This window comes from Athene noctua, chromosome 3 (genome assembly GCF_965140245.1).
Source record: "Athene noctua chromosome 3, bAthNoc1.hap1.1, whole genome shotgun sequence".
Classification (NCBI taxonomy): domain Eukaryota; kingdom Metazoa; phylum Chordata; class Aves; order Strigiformes; family Strigidae; genus Athene; species Athene noctua.
In genome coordinates, this window is record NC_134039.1 from 16,117,918 (window position 1) to 16,143,621 (window position 25,704).

Genomic DNA, 25,704 nt, shown 5'->3' on the forward strand with positions numbered 1-25,704 from the left:
TAGAGGTGCATCTGCCTCCCAGTGCAACGCCATCGCTGCTGGCTTTGGGAACAATAGAGCTTTGTGCCTGGCAGATGTTTGGGCAGAGCAGAAGCAGTATTTGCTTTCTTTTCCTGAGGGTAGTTGAAACACAGGGAGTGCACTGACCTGATTTTCAGAGGCTGGTGCTTCTGTAAGTCAGGCTACGAGCAATTTGGCCAAGGTCATGCAGGGAGTGAGTGATGATGTCAGAGATGGATGGAAATCTCTGTGTGGGTGCTTTAGCTTGATGGTCCCAGCACAACACCTCCATTAATGCGTGACATACTAGTGATTTATCCAAGCAGTGTACTTTGCTGATTAGGTTTTATCTCAGTAGCGGCTGGAACAGTCTGTGTGTCTCCTACATCCAAAGAGCAGAAGGCGTACCTCACTGAACAAAATATGGTCTTTGACCTCAGGGTCCTGGCACTGAATCATACAAAAGGTAATGGTTGCATATGATCCTTCTCCTGACTTTGGGTAGCGGGGAGGAAAGCCCATCTAATTGGTAACTGGGCAGGTGGAGGCCCTTCTCGCAAGCTCTATATGAAATTGCAGGCAGAAGTGGAGTGAAATGTCAGGAGTCATCACAGATTTTTCCCATCCCGTGCCACTGAACACATGGAGAGGAAAGGCCATGATGACAAAGAACACAAACCTCCAGAAACTGGGCATGGCAACTGTGGGACTTGCCTGGGAGTTGTGTCTGAGCTAGTGTTCAAAGTCCATCTGCCCTATCCACCTGGGGTGTCATTGCCACTCTCCCCCTAAGATCTGAACCCTTGAGAAGGCTGATTCAGGCTGGGGGGAGGTTTGAAATGCAGGAGATGATGTCAGCCCTGAAGAGGAGGTGCCTTCTCAACAGAGGGCTGAGCCATGTGCTGTGAAGCCTGGCTTGCAGGACGATGACCATGAGAATGAAGACAGGCAGCACAGTTCCATCCTTACCCATGTTTTAGGATCTGTTTTCTGATGGTGATCTGGATGCACTACCCAAGGAAGCAGACAACACTACAGATTTTTTTGTGAAAGAAGCAGCAGGAACATAGGGCCAGTCCTGGGAGGGAGGGGGGAAGAAGGTGCAATTAAGTATTAAATCATTTCATTTGCCTCCTGAATCCTCTGCCTCAAGGATCCTCTCTGAAAGCAGACGAATGGAATGTGTCTATATGTGTTTGTGATGCATGGGCATATGTATGATGGATATACATAAAATGAATAAAATGCATGAGCTACAACAGGGAATTAGAGATTTTAAACCTTTAAAGTTTAAATCACTGGAGCTTCAGAGATCCTATGGCAGAGATGCAGGGAAGTAGTAATCTTTTACTTCATTATCTATAATTCTGCTGTATGAATAATAATTATACAGTGTGACAGAGGAAAGCCGTGTGCTTTTATTCAAGCTTAATCTTTATAGATATGAGGCCAGTATAGAAGATGAGATACTTGCTTTAATGGTATTATAATTTGATTTAATATTAGAATATGTGCCTGCAGTATCTGCTTTCTAAGCAACGATGAATTGCACTGGAAGAAATGTTCTTTGCTTTATGCCTTATGGCTAGTGATCTGGTTTACTTGGTTTTAAACCCTAAGGCAGCCAATACCTTTCCAATGCTTTAAGCAGTCTCCTTGCATAAGCTTAGAGAATAAAAATCGCTTTCTTTATGAACCTTGCTATAAAATCTTCTGTTGTTTTTCTTCCCACTTCTGCTATATGCTCTTCTCTGCTTTGTGCCAGAATTACTTCAGTGTTGGTCTTACAGTCCATCCTTATCCTATCCTTATCCCATTTCTTTCAGCTGACTATTGATACTTACCTTCTTGTGAAGTAGCTCACAGCACTGTGAACTGCTCAACTGAAAGTCAGACAAAAGTCGAAAACTGTTCTTCTGAGCATTACAAACATTCATATTACATCTTAGTAGTTTTCCCTCTCTTTCATCCTACAGGATCTCATGACCCCGTAGATATTAGAGCAAAACAGGAGAGGCTTTCAATGGAAAATCAGTGTGGCTTGGCAGCTGGTGAAAGATCTTCTACAGGGAACTGTAGAGCTGTGTGATGGAGCTGAGAAATCTATCACCAGCAGCATGATTTCCAATTCATTGAAGAACACTGAAGAAAATAAAAAGTGAAGCAACAGCATCACAGGAAGAAGGGATGTAACCTTTAAATAGCAGGCTTTTCTCACCTCTCTAAAGCATCGGGCATTGGTTCCTTGCAGAATTAGGGCAACGAGCTTGATGGGCCTGTATTCTGATCTTTTATGGCAGATCCTAAGGGCAGAGGGGTCTGACACTTTAGCATTTGACCCGGTTTAAACAAAGAGGTTTTGAGAAACAAAGACCTGCTGAGAGGTTGAGGAGAAGGAAAGCTGAACAAACGATATTAAGAGAAATATTCACTGCAACTGAAGACATAAGTACCTAAGGAAGAAGAACAAATCTGCCAAGCCAAAAATTTTCCCTTGCTGTGTTTCACCACTGGCAATCCAGCTGGTGATGGGACAAAGCTGCTGCCACAGGAGGGCAGATCAAAGTGAAAGATCCCAGGCAGATCTGGCCTATCCCTATAAATTTTTCACTTGTTCCTATCTGAAATTCTCATTTCTACCTTATCCCTGTTCCTTGGAGGAACAAGTAAGAAGTTCCTAGTACTTTGACACTACTTTATGCTCTGCTGTGCTAGGGACAAGTTTTATCTCCCCAGGATTATTGTTAATATGCTTTGAATAGGAGACATCTGGCCCATCCATGCCCCTTGTGGAGCTTTAACACCCTTTGTTGGTAAAAGGCAAAAATACTCATAATCCCACCCAGTTACCTCTGATCATCCCAGATGTGCCTCACAGCACAATCCTATTAGTCACTGCTTCTTCTCAGGCTGTACAAATGCTTTTCCATGCATTTGGCTGATTAGTGAGTATGTACAGCAGTTCATGATGCTTTGGGGCCTCATCTTCATTATCCCCTCACACTTTCAAGAAGCTCCATAGCCCCTTTGTGGACCTGCCCATGACAACTGTGAAATTTAAGCAATCAATGTTGCAAGTAGAGCCTTCTAGAGAAGCACTGTGACCAGTGCAGGGTGGATTTCGATGGTGAAAACACAAGCAAAATACCTAGATTCTTGAAAAAATAGTGCAGAAAAATTCAGTATGGAGAAAAGGCAATTACGGACACCTCAGTGCTTTTCTGTCCCATACATCATAGGATAACATGCATCAGGGATGGCATGTGATACAGAGAGGTGCCACTGCACTTTGCTCACACACCTGATGGGGGAATACTTCATGGCACAGCAGAGCACTGGGTGGGCACAAAGTGCTCCTGGGTGCTGCAAGCCAGCACAACTCAGCCAACTCTGCTCTGCTGTGCAGGCTTGCTCCAGCCAACAGCAAAGGCCTCTGCTGCCTTTTCCTGGGAGCTGTTCTTTATACCCAGATAGAAGAAGGAAGTGGCTTACAATGGATTTGGCTGTGTTCCTATCCATTTTGTGCTGACATAAATGAGGCTGAAGAATGAAAGAAGACAAATGAAAAATGAGCTGCAAATGGGTATCCAGTCCATCTCCTGGAGTGGAGGAAAGTATTGCCACTGGGCAGGAAGAAAAGGGTCTTGATGTAACTAAAATCCCACAGCTGAGCTCTGAATTTTTTTATTACTATTGATGTTGGTTGTCCAGTGAGCTAACTCTCAAGACTGCTTTCGCTGTTAAAGTCTCCTAAAAGTTACTGATTCCCTGGGATGAGAGCCAGGATGGAGGGAAAAAAACATGAGTGAAGAAGAGCTACCCAAAGGCAGCATGCAGTGTCTAAAGCTTGACCAGCTTGCAGGGAAAGACTGCAACAACTCAGATAGAGGGGTTTAGATGAGAAAAATCCAGGCCCAGGGACATAACATGACTTACCAGAGCCTAGGCACATTTAGCACAGCCAGGTCTGCTAGCACTACAAAGGAGATGAATGGCCTCGTTGAGATGACTTTTTTGCCCAGAAGATCAGTCATCTTGGAAGGAAAAAAATCGCTAACCCCATGAAGCTTCAGCAAGAGTGTCTGTAGGAGCTGCATGTACAGGAGCAGGAGCTCAACCTCACATCTGTTCCAGGAAGAGGAGTGAGTTTATTAGACTTTATACCTGTAATCTCATGTGAGTTTATTAGACTTTATACCTGTAATCTCATGTGTTATGCTTTATCCCTTTGTTTAACACTACATGTACTACTGATTTTATTGAGATTGAAATGTCTGTGTACTGACTTCATTCAAGCAAAAAATACTGTCCCATACAGAAGACAGCTAAACCAAAGCAATCTAAAACCACCTGCTGCCCAAGAAAAGAAGGTCAGAACTATTGTGTGAAACTTTGGGTTAATCTTAGAAGCAGTTCTAACTCAAACATCCTTTAGAGAGGCTGGTGAAGCCTCTGTCAGACTGCCTGGAGACACCCATGCCATTGTGCCTCAAAAGAGAAGCCTACAATAAGAGAACAAGATGGTTCTTCTCCACAGTAAGAACAATTAGTTTTGAATGACAGTCAGAGACTGACTTAGCTCCTACCATCTGACCTAGAGCTGAATAAGCAAATACATACAAGTTAATAAACAAACCAAACTAAAATAAATAACCTATCTCTCAGTGCAAAGTCGAGAAAATATCCGGTCTCCTGGCAAATTCCTACATGGATATAGCAAGTCTCAGTTTGTTATACAGAGTGCTGCAGCCACCAGAATCCGTGATCATGACAGAGGACTCATCTGCTTTTTTCTTGCATATTGGGGATATTGGGAATTGAGGAAATTGGTTTAGCTCGTGTCTACTTTCAGTAGAGTGCTACAGAAAGCTGAGAAGTAAAAGAGAATAAAACTTGTTAATTCAAAGGGAAGAAGAGAGAGATGCTGATCTCGGTTGCCTCGTGGTAGGAAGGAACAGTTATTCCACATACCTCCATAAAATGATCTGTGCTGGATGAAATATCAAGTTCCTTGCAGGCATTTCTTTATCAAAGGCTTTGTTGAATAAGGACAAACATAAAACATAGAAAGAGAAAAAAATGTGTCTCATGATGCTGAGAGGTAAGTGAAAGAGGTCACAAGAGTCCACAATAAGCAAAGGATGAGACTGTACTTCTTACAGACTGTATGGACCAAGACTAGTAAACAGATAAACACAGAAGGATGAAAGTGCGTACTGAATTCTGCAAATAACCTCCTTAAAATATACAGATGGCAGAATTATCTGGCATCAGCAGGGATCTCATCAGTGTGGAGAAGAAAATCTCAGATCTTCGAGAGAGTCATTTCTGTCCCTTTAAAAGTCGATGCCGCTCCCTAAAGGATCTGCCAGTACTTTGGCATCGGGTAATAATAATGGGAGGGGTTTTAGCAACGGGGATAAAATAATACCGGTTTCTTCCTGGACGCAGCAGAATGGTTAGTAAATATTAAATAAACTGGGAACAAAGCAACATTTTAGATTTTTGTGTTTTGGAACAGAGGGCATGTAGCAAGGAAATAGTTCTCCCGTCCTAGAAGTAAGGTGGTAGATTAACCTCAGCCACTGCGCAGGGATGGAGACCGCACAAAAGCCATCGCTCAGCCTCCCTCCCTCTCTGTCAGCAGATCCTCGCTGTGGTGGGGGGTGGTGGTTGTTGCTTCGACATTCATATCGGGAGAAGAAAAAGCCATTTTCTTTCTCGGTAGGATTTCCGCGGAAAACGCAAAGCGCAGCCCGGGCGCGGGCCCGTGCTCAGGCGCCCGTTCCGGCTGGGGGCGCGGGGGGAAAGCATCCCCCGTGGGAAATGGCACCATCCCCTTTCGATTTAAATAAAAGCCAGCTTCCCCTATTCACACCCTGGGGGGCAAGGAGCATTAACCACATATCCCGAGGATGGTGGGGAGAAACCCCGCGTGGCAAAGCGGCCCGGGGCTCTCCTGCGTCCCCTACGCCCAAAACGCCGGTAAGGGCCGGCACTGTCCCGCTAAAAGGCGGCGCGGCGGCGCGGGGGAGAGGCGCGGCCGGGGCTGCGGCCACGCAGGGTTTAAATGCCCCGCGGGGGCGGGCCGGCCCGCCCCGCTCCGCTCCCCCCGCCCCGCTCAGCTGACAGCGGGGCCGCTCGCTGCCCGCCCGCCGGAGCCGCCGCCGCCGCCCGGTGCCCGCCTGCGCGCCCCCGCCGGGGATGGGGGGCGGTGCGCCGTGACCGGCCCGCGGGCGCGCCCCCGCCGCCGGGAACCGCCGCGCAGAGCCGCGCTGCCGCCGGGAGCCGCCGGCGGGATGAGCGGGAGCGGCGCCCCCGGGCCCGGCGCGGCGCCCTGCCGCTTCGCCCACTACTTCGTGCTGTGCGGCATCGACGCGGAGAGCGGGCTGGAGCCCGACGAGCTGGCAGGTGAGCGGGGCCGGCCGCGGTGGGGAGGCCTCGCCCGCACCCGCACCCCGCTGCGGCTGGCCGCGGCCCGGTGGGGATCCGCTGCTTCAAAATGTCTGCTCCCCCCGCCGAGGAGGGGGCGAAGCGGGGGGGTGAGGGCAGCCGCCGAGCCAGCAGAAACCGCCGCGGGGGGAGCAGCGCCGAAGGATGAAGCATCCGCCGGGGGCTGCGGAACATCCCCCGAAGGGGCGATTGTCTGGCGGCCGCCGGGCTGCGCCCTCCCCCGCAGGCCGGGCCCCGCCGTCGGCCCCGGTCCCTGACGGTGGAAGGGGAAAGGCTGCAGGCGGCCGGCCTCGGCGGGGGGGTGCGAGTGACGGGAGGAGGGTACCGGGGGTTACGGCGGAGCCGAAGGGAGCGGAATGACCGAGCTTTCTGTCCGGGCAGAGGCATTTTGTTCCCTATTCGCAATGAAAAGGCGGTGGGGGGTGGGGGGGCGCGGGTCTGGGAAGGACTGAATAAATTAATGGAATCGCATCTTTAATTATGCTGCCTTATTCACATCTTACGTGTCTTCAGAAATAGTCTTCCTGTATCTTTCCTTTCCTCTCCACCCCCAAAAATGTTACAGAATCAAAGAACAAAATTATGACTATGGGATCTAACACATTTTCTAAAATGTTGACTTTGGGGAGATGTAAGCTGGTGATGTCGGGAAAAGGCAGTATTCTTTCCTAAATGTCAGTTGTGTCGAAATAAAAGGGACCGTTTAAGTCAGTTTAACACATGAAACTAGATCTACTCTAAGCTTAATAACGGGGCTTAACTGCATGGAAGCGAAACATTTCTTCACCGGGTTACGAGTTTGGAAGCGTTTAAGCGAATACATTTGACCGTTCCTACGCGTTCGCACTGCGGGCGGGCGACCTGCATGGGACCGAAGTTGGAGGAGCTGTGGCTGCCACGGTGCGCACCTCTGCCTGGCGGTGGGATCCCGGCGAGGTCCCGGCTGCTATTGCGTCAGGTAGCACCTCACCTTCTGCCTGTGTAAGAGAAAGACTCGAGGATCTCTGTCACTGATCAACGTACCCTGGTTGAAGTTCATATTTTTGTCACCTGTAAAAGGCGTGGATGGGAACTTGATGTTCCAAGGAGCTTTAATCTTAACACGGGGTACCTGAATCTTTTCCCTTCGCAGTGAGCACACACTGTAGGCAGCCCTGGGATCTCCAAGTTGAAGCATTAGCCAGATGTGCTTTAAACTCTGTTTGCTTTTTCACAGTACTAGTGACCGCAATTGTACGTTTTCAGTTTTGCTGCTTTTAGTAGAAAACTCCTGGCTCGTGACCCACCTCCCAGCTGATGGTGTACAGGGTTTGATTTGCATAATATGACCTATTGGGGTTTCAGCTACTTAAACTTTGAGTCATCTCTAACTCTTCTATCTGAAAAGAAACTATTTTTAAAGTAGAGTTGACTGGCAGGCTGTGCCTTCCCTGAGGAGCACCCAGACTTTATAACTTGTCTTTTGCTGATTTCTGCTCTGTTTCCCAGTGAGATGTGCAGGCATGTTCTTGGCAAGCATGGCTCAAGGACAGCCTGAGCACAGTGGGTTCATGCAGTGTAGAGACTCAGCTACAGGGCTCATCTTTTATGGTCACTCAGTAGGTTTAGCTGAGCTGCTCCAGCAGCACTAACCAGATTTCAAAGCTAAAGGAAGTCTCTTTCATTTTTCAGTGAAAGAAAGATATTTTGGCAGATGTGGGATATGCCCATTTATAAAACATAATGTAACCATGAATAATTTCAAAGAGAAATTACCACAGGTAGTTGCTTTTAAAGCAAGTGAGGCTTCTTTTTTTTATCTTCCACCCAATAGGAAATAACAAGTGTAAATATCTTTGTAGCTGGTTTAAACTAGGCAAGGTCCACCAGTATGCTGTGAGCATACAAAAAGTTTTGGTAATACCAATTTGGGAGGCATTCTTGATAGCTGGGAGGGTTGGAATATGATAGAGGAAGAAGTGGAGTAACAGAAATATGATGGGACTTAATACTGCCGCTGAGCAATGTTATATTTTTAGGGACTCGTGACAAGAGCTTTCTGCTATCAGCTGCGAGCTTAGCAGTTGGAAATGTTAGGGAGGAACAGGGAGTGCTGTGAGCCACAAATATAATGCAGCAGTGGAAAAATTAACTCTGGTTTTAGATGTGGCTGAGAACATTTCTGCTAAAGCTTGGAGGGTATTAATGCCACTGTAGGCAGGCAGTGGTGAGATCCCATCTAGAAATCTGTGTTACAGGTTTCGGAAACCAAACTACTAGGATTGAATTCATTACCAGAATAGGTGGGGAGAAAGATGCTTGAGGGAACAGAGAGTCTATTATATCACAGGAAACCCACAAATTAAGGCTATTTCTAAAAATGCTCTTACAACATATTGTAGAAAGATCCTGTGCTTTCAGTACAAATTATGTAGCTGTGATAGCTTTCCATCTTGCTATCCTTGTGCTTAAGGAGCTTGTTGAGGTAAGTCACAGTGCCAGTGAAAAGTTGCTGTGACTTATGCCGCTGCACAGATCATCCCCAATTTCTCAAAAAAAATGAATCAGGAACCTGCTTATCTCCAAACCTGAATCTCTTCGCAGCTAGGGTACACAAAGTGCCTTGCTCAAGCTGGGTCTGAGGGGATGGAGCTCTGTGAGGGCTGAGCAGAGGAGCACGAGAGGAGCCCTTCTGCCACCCTGGAGGCCTCGGGGCCTCTCCTGTGAACAGAGGAGGAGAATTTACAAAATCCTCTAGGGATTTTCAGCTTCCAGATGGGCGCACTGGTGATAGCTGAGGCACAGATGCCTCCTCACCGGGGTACGTGGGGTGTTAAGGAGCTGCCAGTGAGTCAGCTCTGGCGTCATCTGGAGCTGCCTGACCCGCACCCTCTCTTCTCTGGGAACAGCCCGGGACCCACCCCCACGTGAAGGCTTTCCTTGCCTGATGGCTTAAGCCCTAAATCTCTTTGCATGCAAACGCTCTGCAGTAAAAACAAAACCCCACAAACAAAAAACAAACCACACCAAAAAAACCTCATCTGCTGTATCAGGCATGAAGTGAAATGTTTCAGTGATGCTCTTGGAGGCAGGGTGAAGAACTAACTTTTTAATTCTTAGTGTAGGTTAAGTCTGTTCACAAAATGAAATAAAATCAAGGTTTTAAAAGTTATATAAGGTCTTGACATGCTTTTAGGGAAAAGTGACTTGCTTTATAATTCTTGTTCCTGTGGATGCTCAGAGCTTAAAATAAATTTGGTACATAAGAATTTTCCACCATGCAAATAGTTCATTTTGCTTAGATTTTTTTTTTTCTTTTGCATATATGCTATTTCTGGTACAGATTTTCCTGGGGGGTTTTTTGTTGTTGGTTTTTTGTTGTTGTTGTTGTTGTTGTTGTTTTTAAATAGGAAATTGCTCCACTGCTGGCTTTTCAAATAGATTATTTTTGGGTTTTTAAGTGAATTTTTGAAAAGCAAAAAGCTGTTTACCTATTGCTCAACTTGATAGCATATCAAGGCACACAGTAAAGTAGCATGTGGATTATAACGCTGTCAAAACACTTATGGCACTATCACAAAGCTCTCGGTCAAGGATAGAAGAAAAAAATATCTTTCTAGAGACTTGAGGGAGGAAAGGAAACTAAATAGCTGGAGAGGTCAGAAAAGTGGGATATTTGATGTGAAATATATTGAAAAGTAAGGCAATTTCAGTATTGGTTTCTGTGCCCTTTTAAACTCCACTAAAACAGGATGAAGGGAGCTTTTCTCTCATGTTCAGGGCTGATGGAAAATATATTTCAGTTCACTTTCATCTTCATGCCTACTTCTTTCAGGTAACGCCATTTAGTCACTATCAGCCTTGGAATTGTATGTGCTTAAACAAACTCCTTATAGTAAATATTTAACATTGCCTCAAACAAACAGACCTAATTGTTCATTAAATTGTTTCTATTACATATTTTGTCATACTATATGAAGTTTATAAGTATTTGTGCAAGGCACAAGACTTTTCTCTCTGTAGTGGCTTTTGCATTTTGCTTTGAGACCATATTAAACTTTGTAGTAACTTGTTACCAGGGTGTCGCAGACTGCAATTTGGAAAAATCCAGAATACATATGACTCAATTAAAAAGAAAATGAAAAATATCTTTTATTGGGGAAGTAATTTAGTGCTCTGGAGGAAAGTAGAGAGAAAATTAGGGATGGGTGTTTTGTTTCCGAGTGGAAGGACTGGTCTATACTCCATTGAGGATGCTGTTGCCGGAGTGGTTTGATGGAAGAGAAGATGTGGTAGGCTGGCACGGCAACTGGGGTCTGAAGGACCTTGTCGGATGGTGCCTTCTGCATCTCAGAACGTGAATATTGGTGGAGTTGTTGTCACCCTCTTACTGTGTGAAATGAAAAGTTTTGTAGTTTTTTTCCACACGTAAACCATAAAATATTACTTCAAGACTATGCTTACAGTGAGGACACATTCTGTATCTTGTTGAACAATGTATTTTGCACTGCCTAGTTTCAGCCACTGCATACACATTCAGTATCTTGTTGTCCTGGTTCAACGTGTACTTTAAAGCTGTAGAGCGCTTCATTATTCTACTTTTAAGATCGATATTTATTATTATTATTATTTTTATTTATGACCGGCAAAGCTGAGAGTACTTACTGGTCATGCTCATTGGAAATGTTGAATGTCTTGGGGAAAATAAACACTACTTCGACCTTGTGCTGTTTCCTTACAAATATCCAGATATTGGTAATTGATTTCCCCCCAATGAAATGTTATTTCAGTTCATAAAGTTGAAAGCCAAACAGGGCACATTGCAGTCTGGCTAACTGTGCTTCTTATCTACTAGGCTTTTATTTTTAGAAAGCTAAAAGACTTTTTCGTCCCTGTGTGTGCTTGGCACCTGCGCGCTCATGCCTTGCAGAGTCTTGCTGCAGCCCGCACAATTCTCCATTGCGAGTCCTTTGTGCCAAGTCACCCTGCAGTGCCACAAAGTTTGGTGGTGTTATTACAGCGATACACCTTCTCCTGTACATGGCTTTTCAGAAAATAAGTCATTGGGTTTTTTCCTAGTTTGCTGGAAATAGACTGAGAAATTTCCCTTGACCAAGGAATATCTAAACAGTTGCAGTTCCTGTTTATGACTTACTCAGTTGCCACAAATGAAAAGTGGGCTACAGGAGCTTTGCTTTTCATTTTTAAGTAAAATCCAGAATTGCACAGAGCTTTTTTGGATGGATTGTCCAGATTAAGTAACCTAGATGTGGACGAGAGTGGTACAGGTAGAGGACAAGATGGCTTCTGCTGTACAACTTTGTTAACTTGCTATTAAAAGGAGAATAGAGATAATCCCTGCTTCCTTGCAACATCGACTCAATGCTGAAATAGAAATAATGTTTCTGCTCTTTTCTACATCTTTAAAGGTGTTGGCATGGATAGTTGCTGTAATGGTTTAGTCTTAAATGTGGGATGGGTTTTTTTGGTACTGGGGAGAAACAAAATTCTATTGTAATACCACACAGATCATTTTCTTTTTTACAGCAGATGTCTGAATTATACATAAAAGATTTAGCTCCTGTAGGAGGATTTCTGCAGCCAAAGGAAGCAGTGCTTTTTATAAAGAACTGTCAATATTATTGACAAGTATCATCTCCAGTTACAATAACCTTTAATAAGGAGTAACTCTCTTGCTTACTTGGATAACAGACCATTTGTGGAATTGCTAATGGCTGTGACGTATTATTATGCTTTAGTAATAGTGCTTTCATTCTCTGTCTTTATATATGCCAGAGAGACACTGGATTTAATTGCTCCCCCAATCCTTGTGTGACTATTCTGTTATACATTTGCCTTCATCTAAGTTTTTTATATGGTATTCCTTTGAAAATAAGGTATCGACTGGGTTGGAAAAACATCATTATTCCTATCAATAGCACTGACCCACTAATGCTAAACCAAAGAGAATTTCTTGTACTTTTTTTGTCAGATAAGCTTCTGGTTTAATTTCCACTTAGAAAGACTAAACCCTCTTTCATTCTTGGAGGCTGTTTCACTGCCAGCAGCTGTTGTGATAGCACAGAGAAGGTGCGACTTCTACATGATGGGCTTTTTTCAGCGAAAATCCTAGTAAATGGTCTGTTAATATTACAGTAGATATCATTTTTCCTTCACATAGTATAAACCACAGTAGTAATCAAAGTGCTGGCAGGCAGGATGGCTGAGCTGCTGTCCTTTATAAGAACGACCTAAATCCAGCCCTAATCTTGTTCCTGCGCATCAGCTTGAAGTCACCACTGGCTCCATCCTGGCGGCTTAGTGCTGTGGCGACTGGGGAGACCCAGGGTCCCCAGGACTGCAGCCACCTGCCTCAGGTGAAGAGCTCTGAAAGGCAAACACGCACATCCTGAAGAGCGTGGCAGTGCCAGATCAGGCTTCATAGTGGCTGGGTGTCAGTAGGGAGCATGAGGAGAGATGGTGTTTTTGAGCCTGTGTTGAAGGTGAAGGTCCCTGTTGCTAGAGGAGAGGCTCCCATGTCAGTGTCTACCTCGGTGGCAGTCCTCGCTGGGCTAGAGGATACCGGCATCTTGGGGATGGTGATACCTGCCCATCTGAAAATGGGAGAGCAGAAACCATACATATGTCAGAATTGCTCAAGGCTGTGTGTGACTGTAGTATTGATTTCTCAGTTCAGCTGTTTGCTTGTGAAGCCTTTCTGTCCTCGCCAGAGCAATTTCCCAGTGCTGCAGGAGCTGTGCCAGCACCCTGACACCCTGCCCACGGCTCTCCCATGCCAGTGTGGAGCTCACTGTAGGAATACCTGCAAAATCAGCTGCTTTAGGAGGGGCTGAGATGCATGCAAGCCAGCAGGACAAGGGTGTCAGGGCTTTCTCGCCTGCCTTCTTTCACGTGCTTGTCATGGACTAATCAAGTTGTCCTCAATGCCAGCTCGTCCCTAAAAGGTGCTGGCAAACATACAGCCCACAAAGCCTCTGAGCGGGCTGACACTGGATACGTGGCTGGCACACTGCTCCTCGCTGCAGTTACTGATCTGTTGCAATGAGGCTTGGAGTCAACAAGAAATGTGAATGAAGGGAAAAAAACCCATCATGTGCACTTTGATCCAGCTAATGCTCTGGCGTTTGGCTGGTGCTATTTGAGATCATGTAGGACCACTTAATATATGTGCGAAAGAGATTACAAGTAGCTTGTACAGCCATCTCTTGTGCATATTCAGAGGAACTGTAGCAGTCAAAATATGTGAACCTTCATAAAGCTTATGAGTTAAAATAACCTACTTGTTTTTTGTTTTTTTTTTCATTATCTACCTCTTGACCAGAAAATAGCAAAAAAATATAGTATAGTAGGAAAAGTTACATTTGAGAAAAAACAAACTTGGTCAGGAAACAGTAGACCTTCACTGCGGTATTTTGGTCACATTAGCCATATTGATATTCTCAAAAGTATTTAGGGGAGAAATGGTGATGGGTCATCACAATAATAGACACATACTGGGGACATAACTAATGTGTGACAGACTGCTGAAATTTCAGATACTGGCATAGCTGGAAGAAGCTTCTGTTGCATTACCATTACGAAAATATAAACAACTCAATTTGTGCTCCTTGCTTGGAGTCAAAGATAGTTTTATTCAGCTATCTGATCATTGTATCTTGGCTGAGAGTGTTCTCATTAGGGTGTCCTAGGTTTGATGAAGATGCCTGGCTGGAAATGCGAAGCCATGCTCCCTCAACGTGTGAGGTTTTGTTTCCTCCTCCCTCCTCCACCTACCAACCCAGTCCAGGAAAAAAATATCAGAACATCCAAACAGATGCTTAAAGAGTGAAATGGAAAGAGTATTCCCATGCTAATATATAATCTGTGTAGAGCTGGTTTGAAGGACTTAGATCTCAATGACCTGCTTCAAGTGTAGTATAGAAATTAACTCTCAGTAGAATATAATATTGAGGGAACAGTCTGGTTTTGGTGGATCTGTAAAGAAAACTTGTTATCTCATTGGAGAACAGCCTTCAGAATTTTATACAAAAATATCAGCAGTTCTTGGTTTGCATTCAGAGGCGATGTGTAAATATGTCAGTCTTGGAGAGTGAGCTCTCCCTGCCCCCCCCCACCCCCCCGAGCATGAACTTGGCTTTGCTTTACAGTCACATTAATTCACCAAATTGCAGTAATAACGCCGGGACCTAGTAGCATTTAAAAAAACAAACAAAACCCAAAAAACAAACCCAAACCAAACAAAAACCCAAGCTTTATATCAAATGGAGTCAAATTGTGCTTTGAAGCTGTGTGAGTGGTAGGTTGTGCAGCATGAAAGCTAGAAGAATCCTCTGTCCACCCCCTTCTTGGTATTTTCTTGTCATGTTAAAGACTAACATGTGGAAGGGTAAGGGGACTTAATCTGAAACACCATTCTGTGAATAACAGGATTAAAAAAAAGTAAAGCTCAACTGTCATGGGTGTGTAGTGGCTGCTGCTTTTCATGGATGTCTGAAATAATTTGTATAAATTTGCATTTTCTCCTTAGCATCTATATAAACCTATGTTCATTTCCATGCATAGCTATTTTCACAGACAGGCTAATTGGCATGTGGTGGAATGCAATGTAATGCAGTGTCACCTGTGTTAGCAGTAACTATAGTTACAAGGAAAAAGCAAGTGTCACCATGGATGCTCCTTACATGGGGCTGCCCAGGTGTAAGAGGTGCTTTGAGTCTCTTGTGACTGAAAGACAAGAGGGCTGAGCTCTTTGTAATGAAATGATGAAACCAAGCGCTCACTTAACTGGTAATTTCTCAATGAAATATCGATCAAATGGGCCAAGCAGGCTGCTTCAGACAGACGGACATTTGGGATGCAGCTGGATCCTGCTGTCACGGTCCACATAGGTATTGCTTATGCTGACTTTACATATCTGATGTGTTCTGGAGTCCAGGTTCTTGATGACCTGGAGACTGTCTGGAGGGTCCAAATCCCTGATTTAAGACCCCCACCTCTCCTGTTTGTTTTTTCCAGGTTGCTGCTGAGATTAATCCAGTCAGATGGTGTGAATACCTTCTGCTGGGTCCTCTGGTCTCCCATGAGATGCTTGGGAAGGAGAGTTGAGATTTATTTTCTTAAATTCAGACTATGAAGTATTTGACCAAAGAATGCAATATACAATGAGTAAATATTTGGCTTTTCATTGTTGAGGGAGGGGAGGATTTGCTGATTAGTTAGTTATTCACACAATACTATTTTTCCATCAGTATTCCCACTTGGTATGCTTGTTTGTTTTATGCTGTGCAATACTCTGACATGAATTTAAAATTAAGAACAATTTTTTGCTTAAAAACAAAACATCAGCTCTGTTAACATAAACTTTCAGCTGTGATGCAGGCTGGTGTGGGAGAGTTGAAAGGCTGTTGCAGTTTCTAGAATGGGACTTTTTGTAATATAGATGATGTGCTTTCTCACTTTGTTTAATTATTCCCATATAACAATTTGAAAATACATAGCACAGAGTATTTGGGGCAGTATTCTCACATTTTATTTAAAAGATAAAAAAAAAAAAATATCCAACCAAACCCAAGAAAACACCAAAAACATTCAAACCCCTAAAATTTTGTGTAATCATATGAAGATGAAACGGCTGGCCATAACTCATAATGCTTAAAAACTACTAGGTGCATTGTAAAATGACTGAGGGTGGGTGTATGCTCTGACACAGAGCTTTGAAGGGTGGGTTCTGCTGTATGTTTTGCCTTGTAAACCTTCAAGAATGTCAAGGCCAGGAAGAATGGTACTATGGTGTCTCTAATGCACCCCTTTTCAGGTTGTTGCCCTTTGTCTCTAATGACTGTTGTTATGAATCTATTAAGGGAGAATATTTATCTCTGGAAATCAGGATAGCAGCTATTCAGCACAGATGAGTTAGGTGTCCCAAGATGATGCTATTCAAGATAGGTTTGTCTTACTAGCAGTTGCAAATATGTTGACTCTTTCTGGCTTTAGTGCGATAGCAGATGTTGTTTGAGTCTCTTAATTCAAGCAGGGATGTGTAGTCTAGTGTTTCTATCTCAAACTGAGGCATGACTAAGAGCTAAAGAATCACGGTGTAAGGAATGCTATTAAGTAATCATTTTTTCCTGTATAAATATGAACATCTGCATAGGGTGAGGCAGCTATAGCTGTGGCCTGCTGTCATACTTAGCAAAAGGGGAACGGTGATAGGAGATGTTAACTTTCAGAATAGCAGTTCTGGTTAATAACTTACTGTTGTTTCTATGCTCGTGTCTGTTTTCTTTCTTCTTGGAGCTGCCCACAGGGTGGTGAGTTGGAAGGGCAAAGAAAGAGCCCTGTTGAAAACTGCTCAGTCTAACACACTGTTAAAAAACACACCCCCCTTCCAGCTTAATGTGGACTGAACTTCCCATGAAAACTCTGCTTTAATGAGCTTGAACCCTTCAGCCTTGCTTTGTCCCTGACAGCAGGTGAGAAAGAGCTGAGGTCCCTGGCGCGGGTGCCCTGGCTGTGACCCTGGGGCTCGGGGCCCCGATTAGTTCAGCTCTTGTTCAGCTCTTGTGCTTTCGGCAGGAATAAGAATGAGAAAACATCTTGTCTTGGGGCCTGGATATATTCCTACTCCTTGCCTGCAGGTCTGTGCTAGTGCTGGAAGAGGCATTTGTTCAGGAGTTGGGGAGAGAAGGCAGAGATTTAAGTCTGTCCCAGAGCTGAGAATGAATTGCTCAGAGCAACTATCACAGTGAAGTGTCCAAGATATATCATATCTGATAGTGAAGATCTGAAAACTATTTGCAATTCAAAATCTATCTTAGGTTTCAGTTATTGGTTAATATTTTGTCAGCACTTTGTGGCAATGACTTCTGACTGTCCCAGCATTGCTCGTGGTGCACTGCAAAGGGGAAGATGATGCTAAGCAGAAGACCATCTGTGTTATTCGTAATGTAGTGTTATCACACTCAAAACTCAGCTTGTGTGATTGATAATGTGATCACACTAGACCTGTTTCCTTTTTAAAAAAAGAAGTCCAAAAAAACCCAAACCCAAAACCAACCTGTATCCTTATGTACCAACTTCAGAGCCCATAGGTCAATTTAATTTTTTCAGAGGTGAAATTGAAAAGATATGGGATTTTTTGGGGTGAAGTCCCTGCAGCTATAGCAGAGTTCCTAATTAACCTTCCAATAATACAAAGGCTGTGGGAAAAGAAACAGCACTTTATAAAGCAAGAGAGGCCCCTCCACATGGGTATCCTGGCAGGCTAATTGGCAGCCGCGTAGCTGGGATTGCAGCAGAGCGTGCTTTGCCTCCTGCCCATCTGTGGGTCGGGGAAGGAGGGAAGATCAGAGCTAACAGGCTGGTGTGAGCAAAAGGAGCTACAGATGAGAGGATCATGATTTCTGCCCTGGTGTCCTGTGGCATTACTCCCAGTGCTCTTCATCCATACCTGTGAAACCATACAGCTGTGTTAATGCCACCTATGTTAGTCTTTCCTTCTCAGTCTCAAAAGGAGAGTATTTGTTAGGGGAGCAATTCTGCTACAGCTCCTACAGTGTGATAACAGGCAGTGGGACCAAAACTACTTTTGGCAATAAATAGCAATGTAAGGATGGTTGTTTGCTGGGTCCAAGTCCCTCCTCAGGCTCCATGAAAGGATGTAGGAGCTTGGCAGTGGTGGTGCTATTGCATCCAAGAGATGTGTCTATAGCAAAGCACTTTTTGTTGTCCATTCATCATTCCCCTCATCTTCCCCCAATGCACGGAATGGGAGATACAACAGTAGAATGTGCTGGGCAAGGAGGTTCTCTCTTCTTCCTTCTTAATCTTCCCCCTTCTCACATTTGAAAACAAACCAGCTCATCCTCATGTGTTATTGTTTTAAAAAGCTCTTCTGACTTTTCTGATAATATTAAGAACCAAAACAGTATTCTGATGTATTAAAGTGCTAATGATGCATAAGGAGTCATGCATTAAATTTTGAGTAACTCCAGTGAAAGGCACTGAAAAGGATGGTTAATTGCTCTGCGTTTATGAGTTATCTTGGAAGTAAATGGCAATATGCAGATGAATCTGACCACTGAAATGGCCTAGAAGGTGATGGCATTGCCTTGCAGTGCAGTGGGAGGCTGGCAATCCACGCTTGATTAATCTGCTCATACCAAAGTGGCATCACTCCATGCTTCCAGCAAGCTTGTAATAGATGAGTGCATTAATGACCTCCTGGGTAACCAAGACTCTACTCGGGGGCCAGGGAGGGAAATCAGAAAGGATAAATGTTGCTGACTCAGTTTCTCTTTCTTTACATGTTTTTTCCAAACAGTGCTTAAATGATTCCACATTAACGTAAGCATTTTAAAATGCCTCTCCTTGTCACTAACAGCAGCAGAGCTGTTTTGTATGGGTTTGACCAGCTGGATTATTTAGGTCTTTTTGTTTCCTGAACTTTCTCTATCTAAAAAAAATGTGATCTTCAGATGTGAAAGACTGACTCTTGGTTAGTCACTGCTAGACTTTGTTGAGTCTTAGTACATTAGAGAGAGGTTGAGGCCAAACCTCCCTCAGGGCCAGGCAAGTGGTCCATTGAGCCATCTTCTTTTGAGCAGATTCAATTAACTGGTTGGTAAAAGCGTGTAGAGGTCTCTTGAGGGCTGATGATAATTTGTGGTCCAGAAAGTCTGGAAATTATTCTAGCCTTAAGAGAAACCATTTTAAGAGGCTACTTAGCTTTTGCAGGGTTGACTGTCACTTTCTGAATATGCTTAATAAAAAAGGATTGCAGCTAAATTTAAGCAAACTCGTGCATTCAGGACTTAAATTTCTGTTTTCCTTTCTTGCAGTGGCTTACTCATGATTGTCTTGCTAATGTATTTAAATTCTACTCCTTTAAAATGTATTATCTGGTTTATTTTGTGGGAGGTCATCAGTTTCACAATATTGTATAAAACTGAAACCAAATCCTCCTGTCTGCAGCTGCAGTGTTAAATAGAGCATCATTGTCATGTGGTGAGCATGGCTGTCAAAACACTTCGGGCAAAGTGGGTAACATGAACAGTTCTTCTACGTTAAATATTTATAGAAGAAAATGCAAACTCAGAAGGCTTCCAGCAGACAGACTACTGCTTAAATACATTGTTGTGTTGGTAAGGGCATGAATCTTCATGCTGCAGCTTTAGGAAGACCGCAAGTTGTTTCTCCTTGCACATGGGCTCAATGTGTACTTTTTCTGCACATAAATATATGTGAAAATGAACTGGAATTTTAAAACTTCAGAAGAAAACCAATTGTTCTGCACAAGTGTTTTGCCTGACAGATGCCCCCAAAATGGTCAATTCTCTTTACCCACTGGTCTTCTGCTACAACAGTCATAGCAAAAGCTCAGCACAAGCCCTCTCTTGCATGCCTAGCCTCAAGGGCCAGCGTGTATTTATTTCAGGTCCTCTGGTGCAAACAGGTGGTGAACTACAAGTGGCGAGATACTGAGGGGAAGACCATGTAATTAAATCTGGCACTGTAGTATAATAAATCTCCATTGTATTCTTTAGCTTTCTAGACGCCTTTCAAGCTATACACAATGGCTGTGATTAATGACTATTGTATTGTCTTAAATAATAAGCTTGAGCCTTCAGATAGGTGACATGATTTAGCCGTAATGAGCATCAGCTTCATGTGTTTGATCTCAACGCTTTGAATTTCAGTGTCGTTGCCATGTCCTTGAGAGATTGTTTTATGCCAGAGAAAACCAGTAAAGGGGGATGGGATGCAATTTCTGTGAGAGTGTGAAGAATCCAACCAATCTGTTGCTCTGAGGATGTTGACTTTTTTGTTGTATCTCATTTTTAAATATTCAAGATGAAAGCAATTGGGTCATTCATAAACTGGACCACTGTTATTGAGATAGATTTTCTTTGACAATAGTATTCCTTGCTGGGAGGTGTCTGCTGACAGTACCAGTGATGGGTGTTTCCTTTTGTGTGTCAAGATGCACCAAATACCCATAGCAGGGAAAAGGCTTTTCGACCCTTTCCACACCATCACCCCATCCGTCACCTACATAGCAGGCTTCTCTGTTGTTTCCTTCCTTGACTGAGGGCAGCAGCTCTTTGATATGAGCTCTTATTTATTCACATTTCTCTTTCCATTGCCTGGGTTCAGCAGACACAGGAGAAAACCCATTATATTCTCTTCCCTGCAGCTACCTGTGAAGAGCTTTCCCCTTCTCTGTGCTGTGTATCTGCATAGCACTTTGGCAGAGCTGGGAAGGGAGGGCTGAGAAACTACAAAGCACATCAGACCTAATTATACAGCTAGCATAAGGGCCTTTCTTTCCTGCTCGGGATATTTGCTCTTGACTGTGTGGGTAGTTTGACTGACATAGTGTGCTGACTTCAAAGTCATTGCACAGCACATAAATGCTTCAAACCCAAATCTATCCTCCTTTGGGCAGCCTGGCCCAAACGGGCAGCCCTAATGGCAGGGTTTGGCAGGGCTCCTAAGTGAAGGGTCAACACAGACTCTCCCCCTTGTCATTATTTTTGTGGGGATGAGGGGAAAGGGATTTAAAATCCCTCACCCTTTCCTATTAAGCTTGACTCATTTTGTCTGGTTTAGCATTGTGGTAGAAAGAAACATAATGGATTTGTTAGGGTCAGTGCTTCACAATGTGACGGTTGACTTTGATGGGCAATAGGGCCTAGTTTGCTACTCCAGACAAAGGATTTGTAGGTCTTGCAGGCTGCCATCTGTTTCTAAAAGCAAGTTTCTGTGGAGAAGGGATGCAGCTTGCATGCTGAAAAAGTTTTGTTTTGTTTTTTTTTTTTCTTGAGAACTGCTGAGCCTTTGTATTTGAGCTTTTAATTTCAAAACTAAGCACAGTTTATTAACAGCAGGACTCCCCTTTGGCCCTCCTCCAGGCAAGCTGGACATCCAAATATCATCAGTGATGGGTTGATGTCTTCTAAAATACTTGTATTTTAGAATGTATGTGCTCATCCCCCAAGTGTGTTCTATTCTTCTCTCCAGCCCCCACCCAAGCTCTCTGAAATGCAGTGTCTGGCTGCATTCACGTTATTTGCATTTATTCTGATACATAGGCATATAAGGCACAGATTGGAGAAGAAATAATGTTCAGCCTTCAGATGTTTTTTCATTTGTGCTGAAGTGTTTGGTCTTGTACTTTTTTAAAAGCAACAGAAAATCAGTTGATCATACTCTGCTCCTATAATCAGACTGGAAGGTCCAGCTTTGCTGCAGTGATTCCACTGCAGAGTCTCTTAAATAAAATGGCCAACCAACCTGTAGGGCTTAGACATGCTGACAAGTACTATCTATTTATGTGCCATGTATTAACCGTGGATTGTTTCTATGTATAACTACTGGAGGTAACACAGAACTGTGCAATCCAGGACTGGAGGGTAGGAAAACATCCTGCTGCAGGACTTAGCAAAAATAATGAGTAAAGCCTCTGCAGTTTTCTTCTTTCCAGCTGAAAACGAACAGGACTGCCAGCACTGATAAACAGGTCCTGGCTCACAATCCTGTCCTGCCTATTTATTTAGCGGCTTGCTTTTCCGATGCAGTATGTGGGGGGTTGATCCAGTCCTTCCTAACACTCTTTACAGTGCATTTTTCTTTTTTATTAAGAGAAGTGACTGTGTGGCTGTTGTAGCCATGCAGGTACACACGTGCATTGCTGAATATTGGCTGGAAATGCAGTCCTCCCCTCGTGGCAAGTGAGTTAATATGTTGCTGCTGAACAGCACATTAAGACTGTGGCGGCAGCCACAAGAAACTGGCACCTTCCACTCACCCCCAAACACTGCAGCTGTGTACTGTGCCAGGAAGGCCTGCATGTGTAGCCATCCCAGGAATCTCAGCACCCTCCTGCAAACCAGTGTTTGCCACTGACACTTTCTCTTTGTTTCTGCCTGTTGCCAACCACTAGCAGAAAGCTGGCCAGTTGTGTGGGGACTTGTGCTCTCATTGCCGGAATGCCACATTTCTGGCCATTCTCACAACTTGCTTCCAGCCCTGGTGAGCAGTGTGGTGATGGGGGCTGGTGTGGGAGAGGGGGCTGCTGGCTTGCCTGCCCTGCCCTGCCTGCCACGAGGTGGATGGAACCACAGCCATCAGCTGGTGAGCAGCTCAACTAGCTCCGATTCCCTGTCCTGGCTTTCCTCGCAGCTCTGCACCTGAGCCAGCATGGCTTGAACAAGGAGAGCTTCCCTTCCATGCAGGCAGCTGTGAAGAGAGGAAGGTTTTTCTGAGGCAATTAAATAAATAAAATGACTGCCTTTGACATGGTGGCATAGTCCTGTACCAAGCTTTCTGCCGCAGGAGGTGATAGCCTACCCCTCTGCCACATTTGCCTCTGGAGTCTGTTAATGGCTCCTGCAGAGCAGCCCCTGACTACCTGGGGAAACCACACCAGTGGTGTGGTTTTGCCTAGGTCAATTCTTCCACCTCTTCCCAGCCTTCATATTTAGTCCTCAAGGGTGTGGTACTCTTCAGGCTTCATCTTAAGAGGTGAAGAACAGAGTCTATATTCCTTGGAGATCCCATCCTCAAATATGTCGGGAAGTTTTTTGTCAGAGGTTGTTCTACAGCTGGTGTGGAGCATCTCTGCTTGCAGAAGTCCCTGTCTCACTTCTGAGGAGCTGAGGTCTTCAGGGTGCAGAGGGTAGTGCAACAAGACTGGAAAACACTCCAGATAAATACCTGAGGCCCAGAGAAGTGGCAGTCCTGGTCCATAGGCTTAACCTAAATGAGGGTATACCCAGCTCTTATGTAAAGACCAGAGCTATTACACAGTAGGCAGTCTGATCACGGCTGCTTCTACCAATGCAGGCTCCTAGGTGCTCTACCTGGTCATTTTGTGGAGTTTAAATATTTTGCCAAGGAAGGACTTGTCAGGTCCTGCCATGTAGTCTAGCCATCTCAGGATAGTTGATGCTGGTGATTTTCTTTGGAGACATGTGGTGGTTCAGCCATCAAGTATGTGCCCTGGGAGTGAGCCCATCCAGCTTCCTCTAACTTCTTTCAAGCAGCAGAAAAACTTGGTGTCTCCTTTTAGGAGCAACAGTGCCATGGTATTGAGTCCTAACACCTATATGGGACCCTTGGAAATATGATCAAAGCAGCCAAACATTTCCATACAGTTAACTTTCAATTACCAAAGCTGAGAATCTTTTGTCTCTCTTCCACTAAAATACAGGGTGACACAAGCTTTACAGAAGTGGCTTCATTACCTTAAGAGGAGCAGAGTAAAATTGAAAGATTTTTTTTTAAGAAAAATTTTCATAATGGGATGCAGTAGTCTATGATGCATCAAGTACTTCTAGGTAGTTGTGTTATCACTGTATTTAAAATGAGGGTTGAGTTTAAGAAACCAACATGATCTTTATGGTCCATTTGTGGTCTTCAAGCTTTTGATAATGTGTATATACTGCTTCTTGGGAGCTGTTGAACTTACTGCAGTGGTAGCCATACAATTCTCTGTATCTTCTTGTTTTGTGTGGCCTTTGTATGATCTACACCTTAAAAAAGAAAAAATGGGGGAGAGCAGAGGATAAAATACTTAAGAGTGAGGACAAAAATTATGTAAACGTCATTTGCAGAAAGAGCAGTTGATTTAGTTGGTTTAGCCAAAGAAGCTTTGGCTCTATCAGAGATGTACTGAATTGAATTTGCCAAGCCGGAACAAGCCCTGGCATAGCAGTTTCAACCCCTGCCTTTGCTAGTCAGCAGCATTCAAAGCTGCAGAGAGGTGATGCAAAATGCTGAGCAAATGCTGTGTGAACTAGAGAGTCAGCACTGAAATGCCTTTTTGACCTAGAGGTGATGGTGGGTCATTTCCTTCTTCTGAGTCAGTTTGGGACATTTGGGCATGTGTCCAACACACAAAAATGTATTGCTTGCCACAGCCAGCATGGATTGTCACTGCAGGAATTTTCTTCCTTGCAGAGGTCAGTGCTGTCTGGACAGGTGCTACACAAGCTCTGCTCTGGAGAATGCATCTGATCTCTCATCAAGCCTTTATGGAGAAGGAAAACTGAGATTACTTGGGAGCTGTGAGAGGAAGCCAAGAGTTTTCACATCCCGTTACACAGGAGCATTATTTGTGCCTGGAAGAATAAGGGTATAGTAAAGGAGTCTAAATCCTGTATTTTAATCCTGATGTGGCATTGACAGTAGGTCCCAAGGAGCTTTATGTTCTCTTTCCTGCAGTCTACTGGAAAAAATGTGTTATTTGTACAGGGCAATGAAAGCCTTGGCTATGAAAGCTGCAGTTACTTTCATGTACAGTTGGACGGTTCTGAACCAGTTCAATGCTGAGTGGTTTCAGCCTGCCTGGTGAGATGATAGGGGACTAACATCCTAACAAATTAGTTGTTACTTTCATTGGGAAGGGGAGGAGCAGTGTGCAAATGAATGCCTTCCATTTGAGTTCCTTTGGAGTCGTGGATGTAGGAGCTGCTGTTTTTGTTTGATAAACTTGATAAACCTCATCTGCTGTAACAGTGATTTCAATTGGAGGAAGATAAATTGAGGTGGAGAAGGAAACTGGAGGGCACAGGCTCAAGCCTGAGCACGAAGGTTGTTTTAATAACCTTGTAAAATGCATGTTGCTCTGGTTCAGGATGAATGCCAACTCTACAAAGTTTAAGGTAAAAAGACAGAGATCTTAAATTGTTCAGATATAATTGAATATAATATTTGAATATATTTGAGATGCCTCTCAGAAGCAAGCCAAATTTCAACTAACAGAACAAGACAGAAGACTATGTAACTTCCTTGTGAAAACAGACAGACTCGCTGCTGGGTTTGTGTTCTCAGCCCTAGAATGGGAGCTTTCTGTTTGAGCTATCCAAAATACTGATTAGTAAGATGTGCTGACAAAAAGCAGGAATTTGATGCAGTCAGGGGAGAGTGATGTAGTTTATCCGTGGGCATGGGTGTGCCTCTGGCTGTGTGAGATTCCTGCCCTGGGTTAAGGGAGATGGTGTGTGCTTCTGTTGGACCCGGAGGAAATGACTTTTAGGTGCAATCAATAGTTGGGGGGGTGGGGGGGAGGGGTGAAGAATAGGAGTTTCTTCCTAACTTCAGGTTATCTTTTAGGTTTGTTTTTTGTTTGGTGCACTGCCTTAAAATAGCTCAGATACAAAACTAGAGGTGAAAAAGTACACCTAAAACTAGAATACAGACTGCTGTTTGGAAACGTGAAGTTGCAAAAGTTTGTAGAGGAGAAGTCTG

At 44.1% G+C, this 25,704-nt stretch overlaps 1 protein-coding gene across 5 annotated transcripts in view; it reads left to right on the forward strand.

Moving 5' to 3' along the window:
• Nucleotides 1–6,256: 6,256 nt before the first annotated feature.
• Nucleotides 6,257–25,704, forward strand: part of DENND5B (DENN domain containing 5B) — a 119,807-nt gene continuing 100,359 nt past the window's right edge. For all 5 annotated transcript variants that reach the window (XM_074902071.1, XM_074902072.1, XM_074902070.1 and 2 more), the window contains exon 1: nucleotides 6,257–6,411. In XM_074902071.1, the coding sequence (XP_074758172.1) occupies nucleotides 6,300–6,411 (112 nt within the window). In that variant the 5' untranslated portion in view covers nucleotides 6,257–6,299. The remainder of the gene's footprint in view (nucleotides 6,412–25,704) is intronic.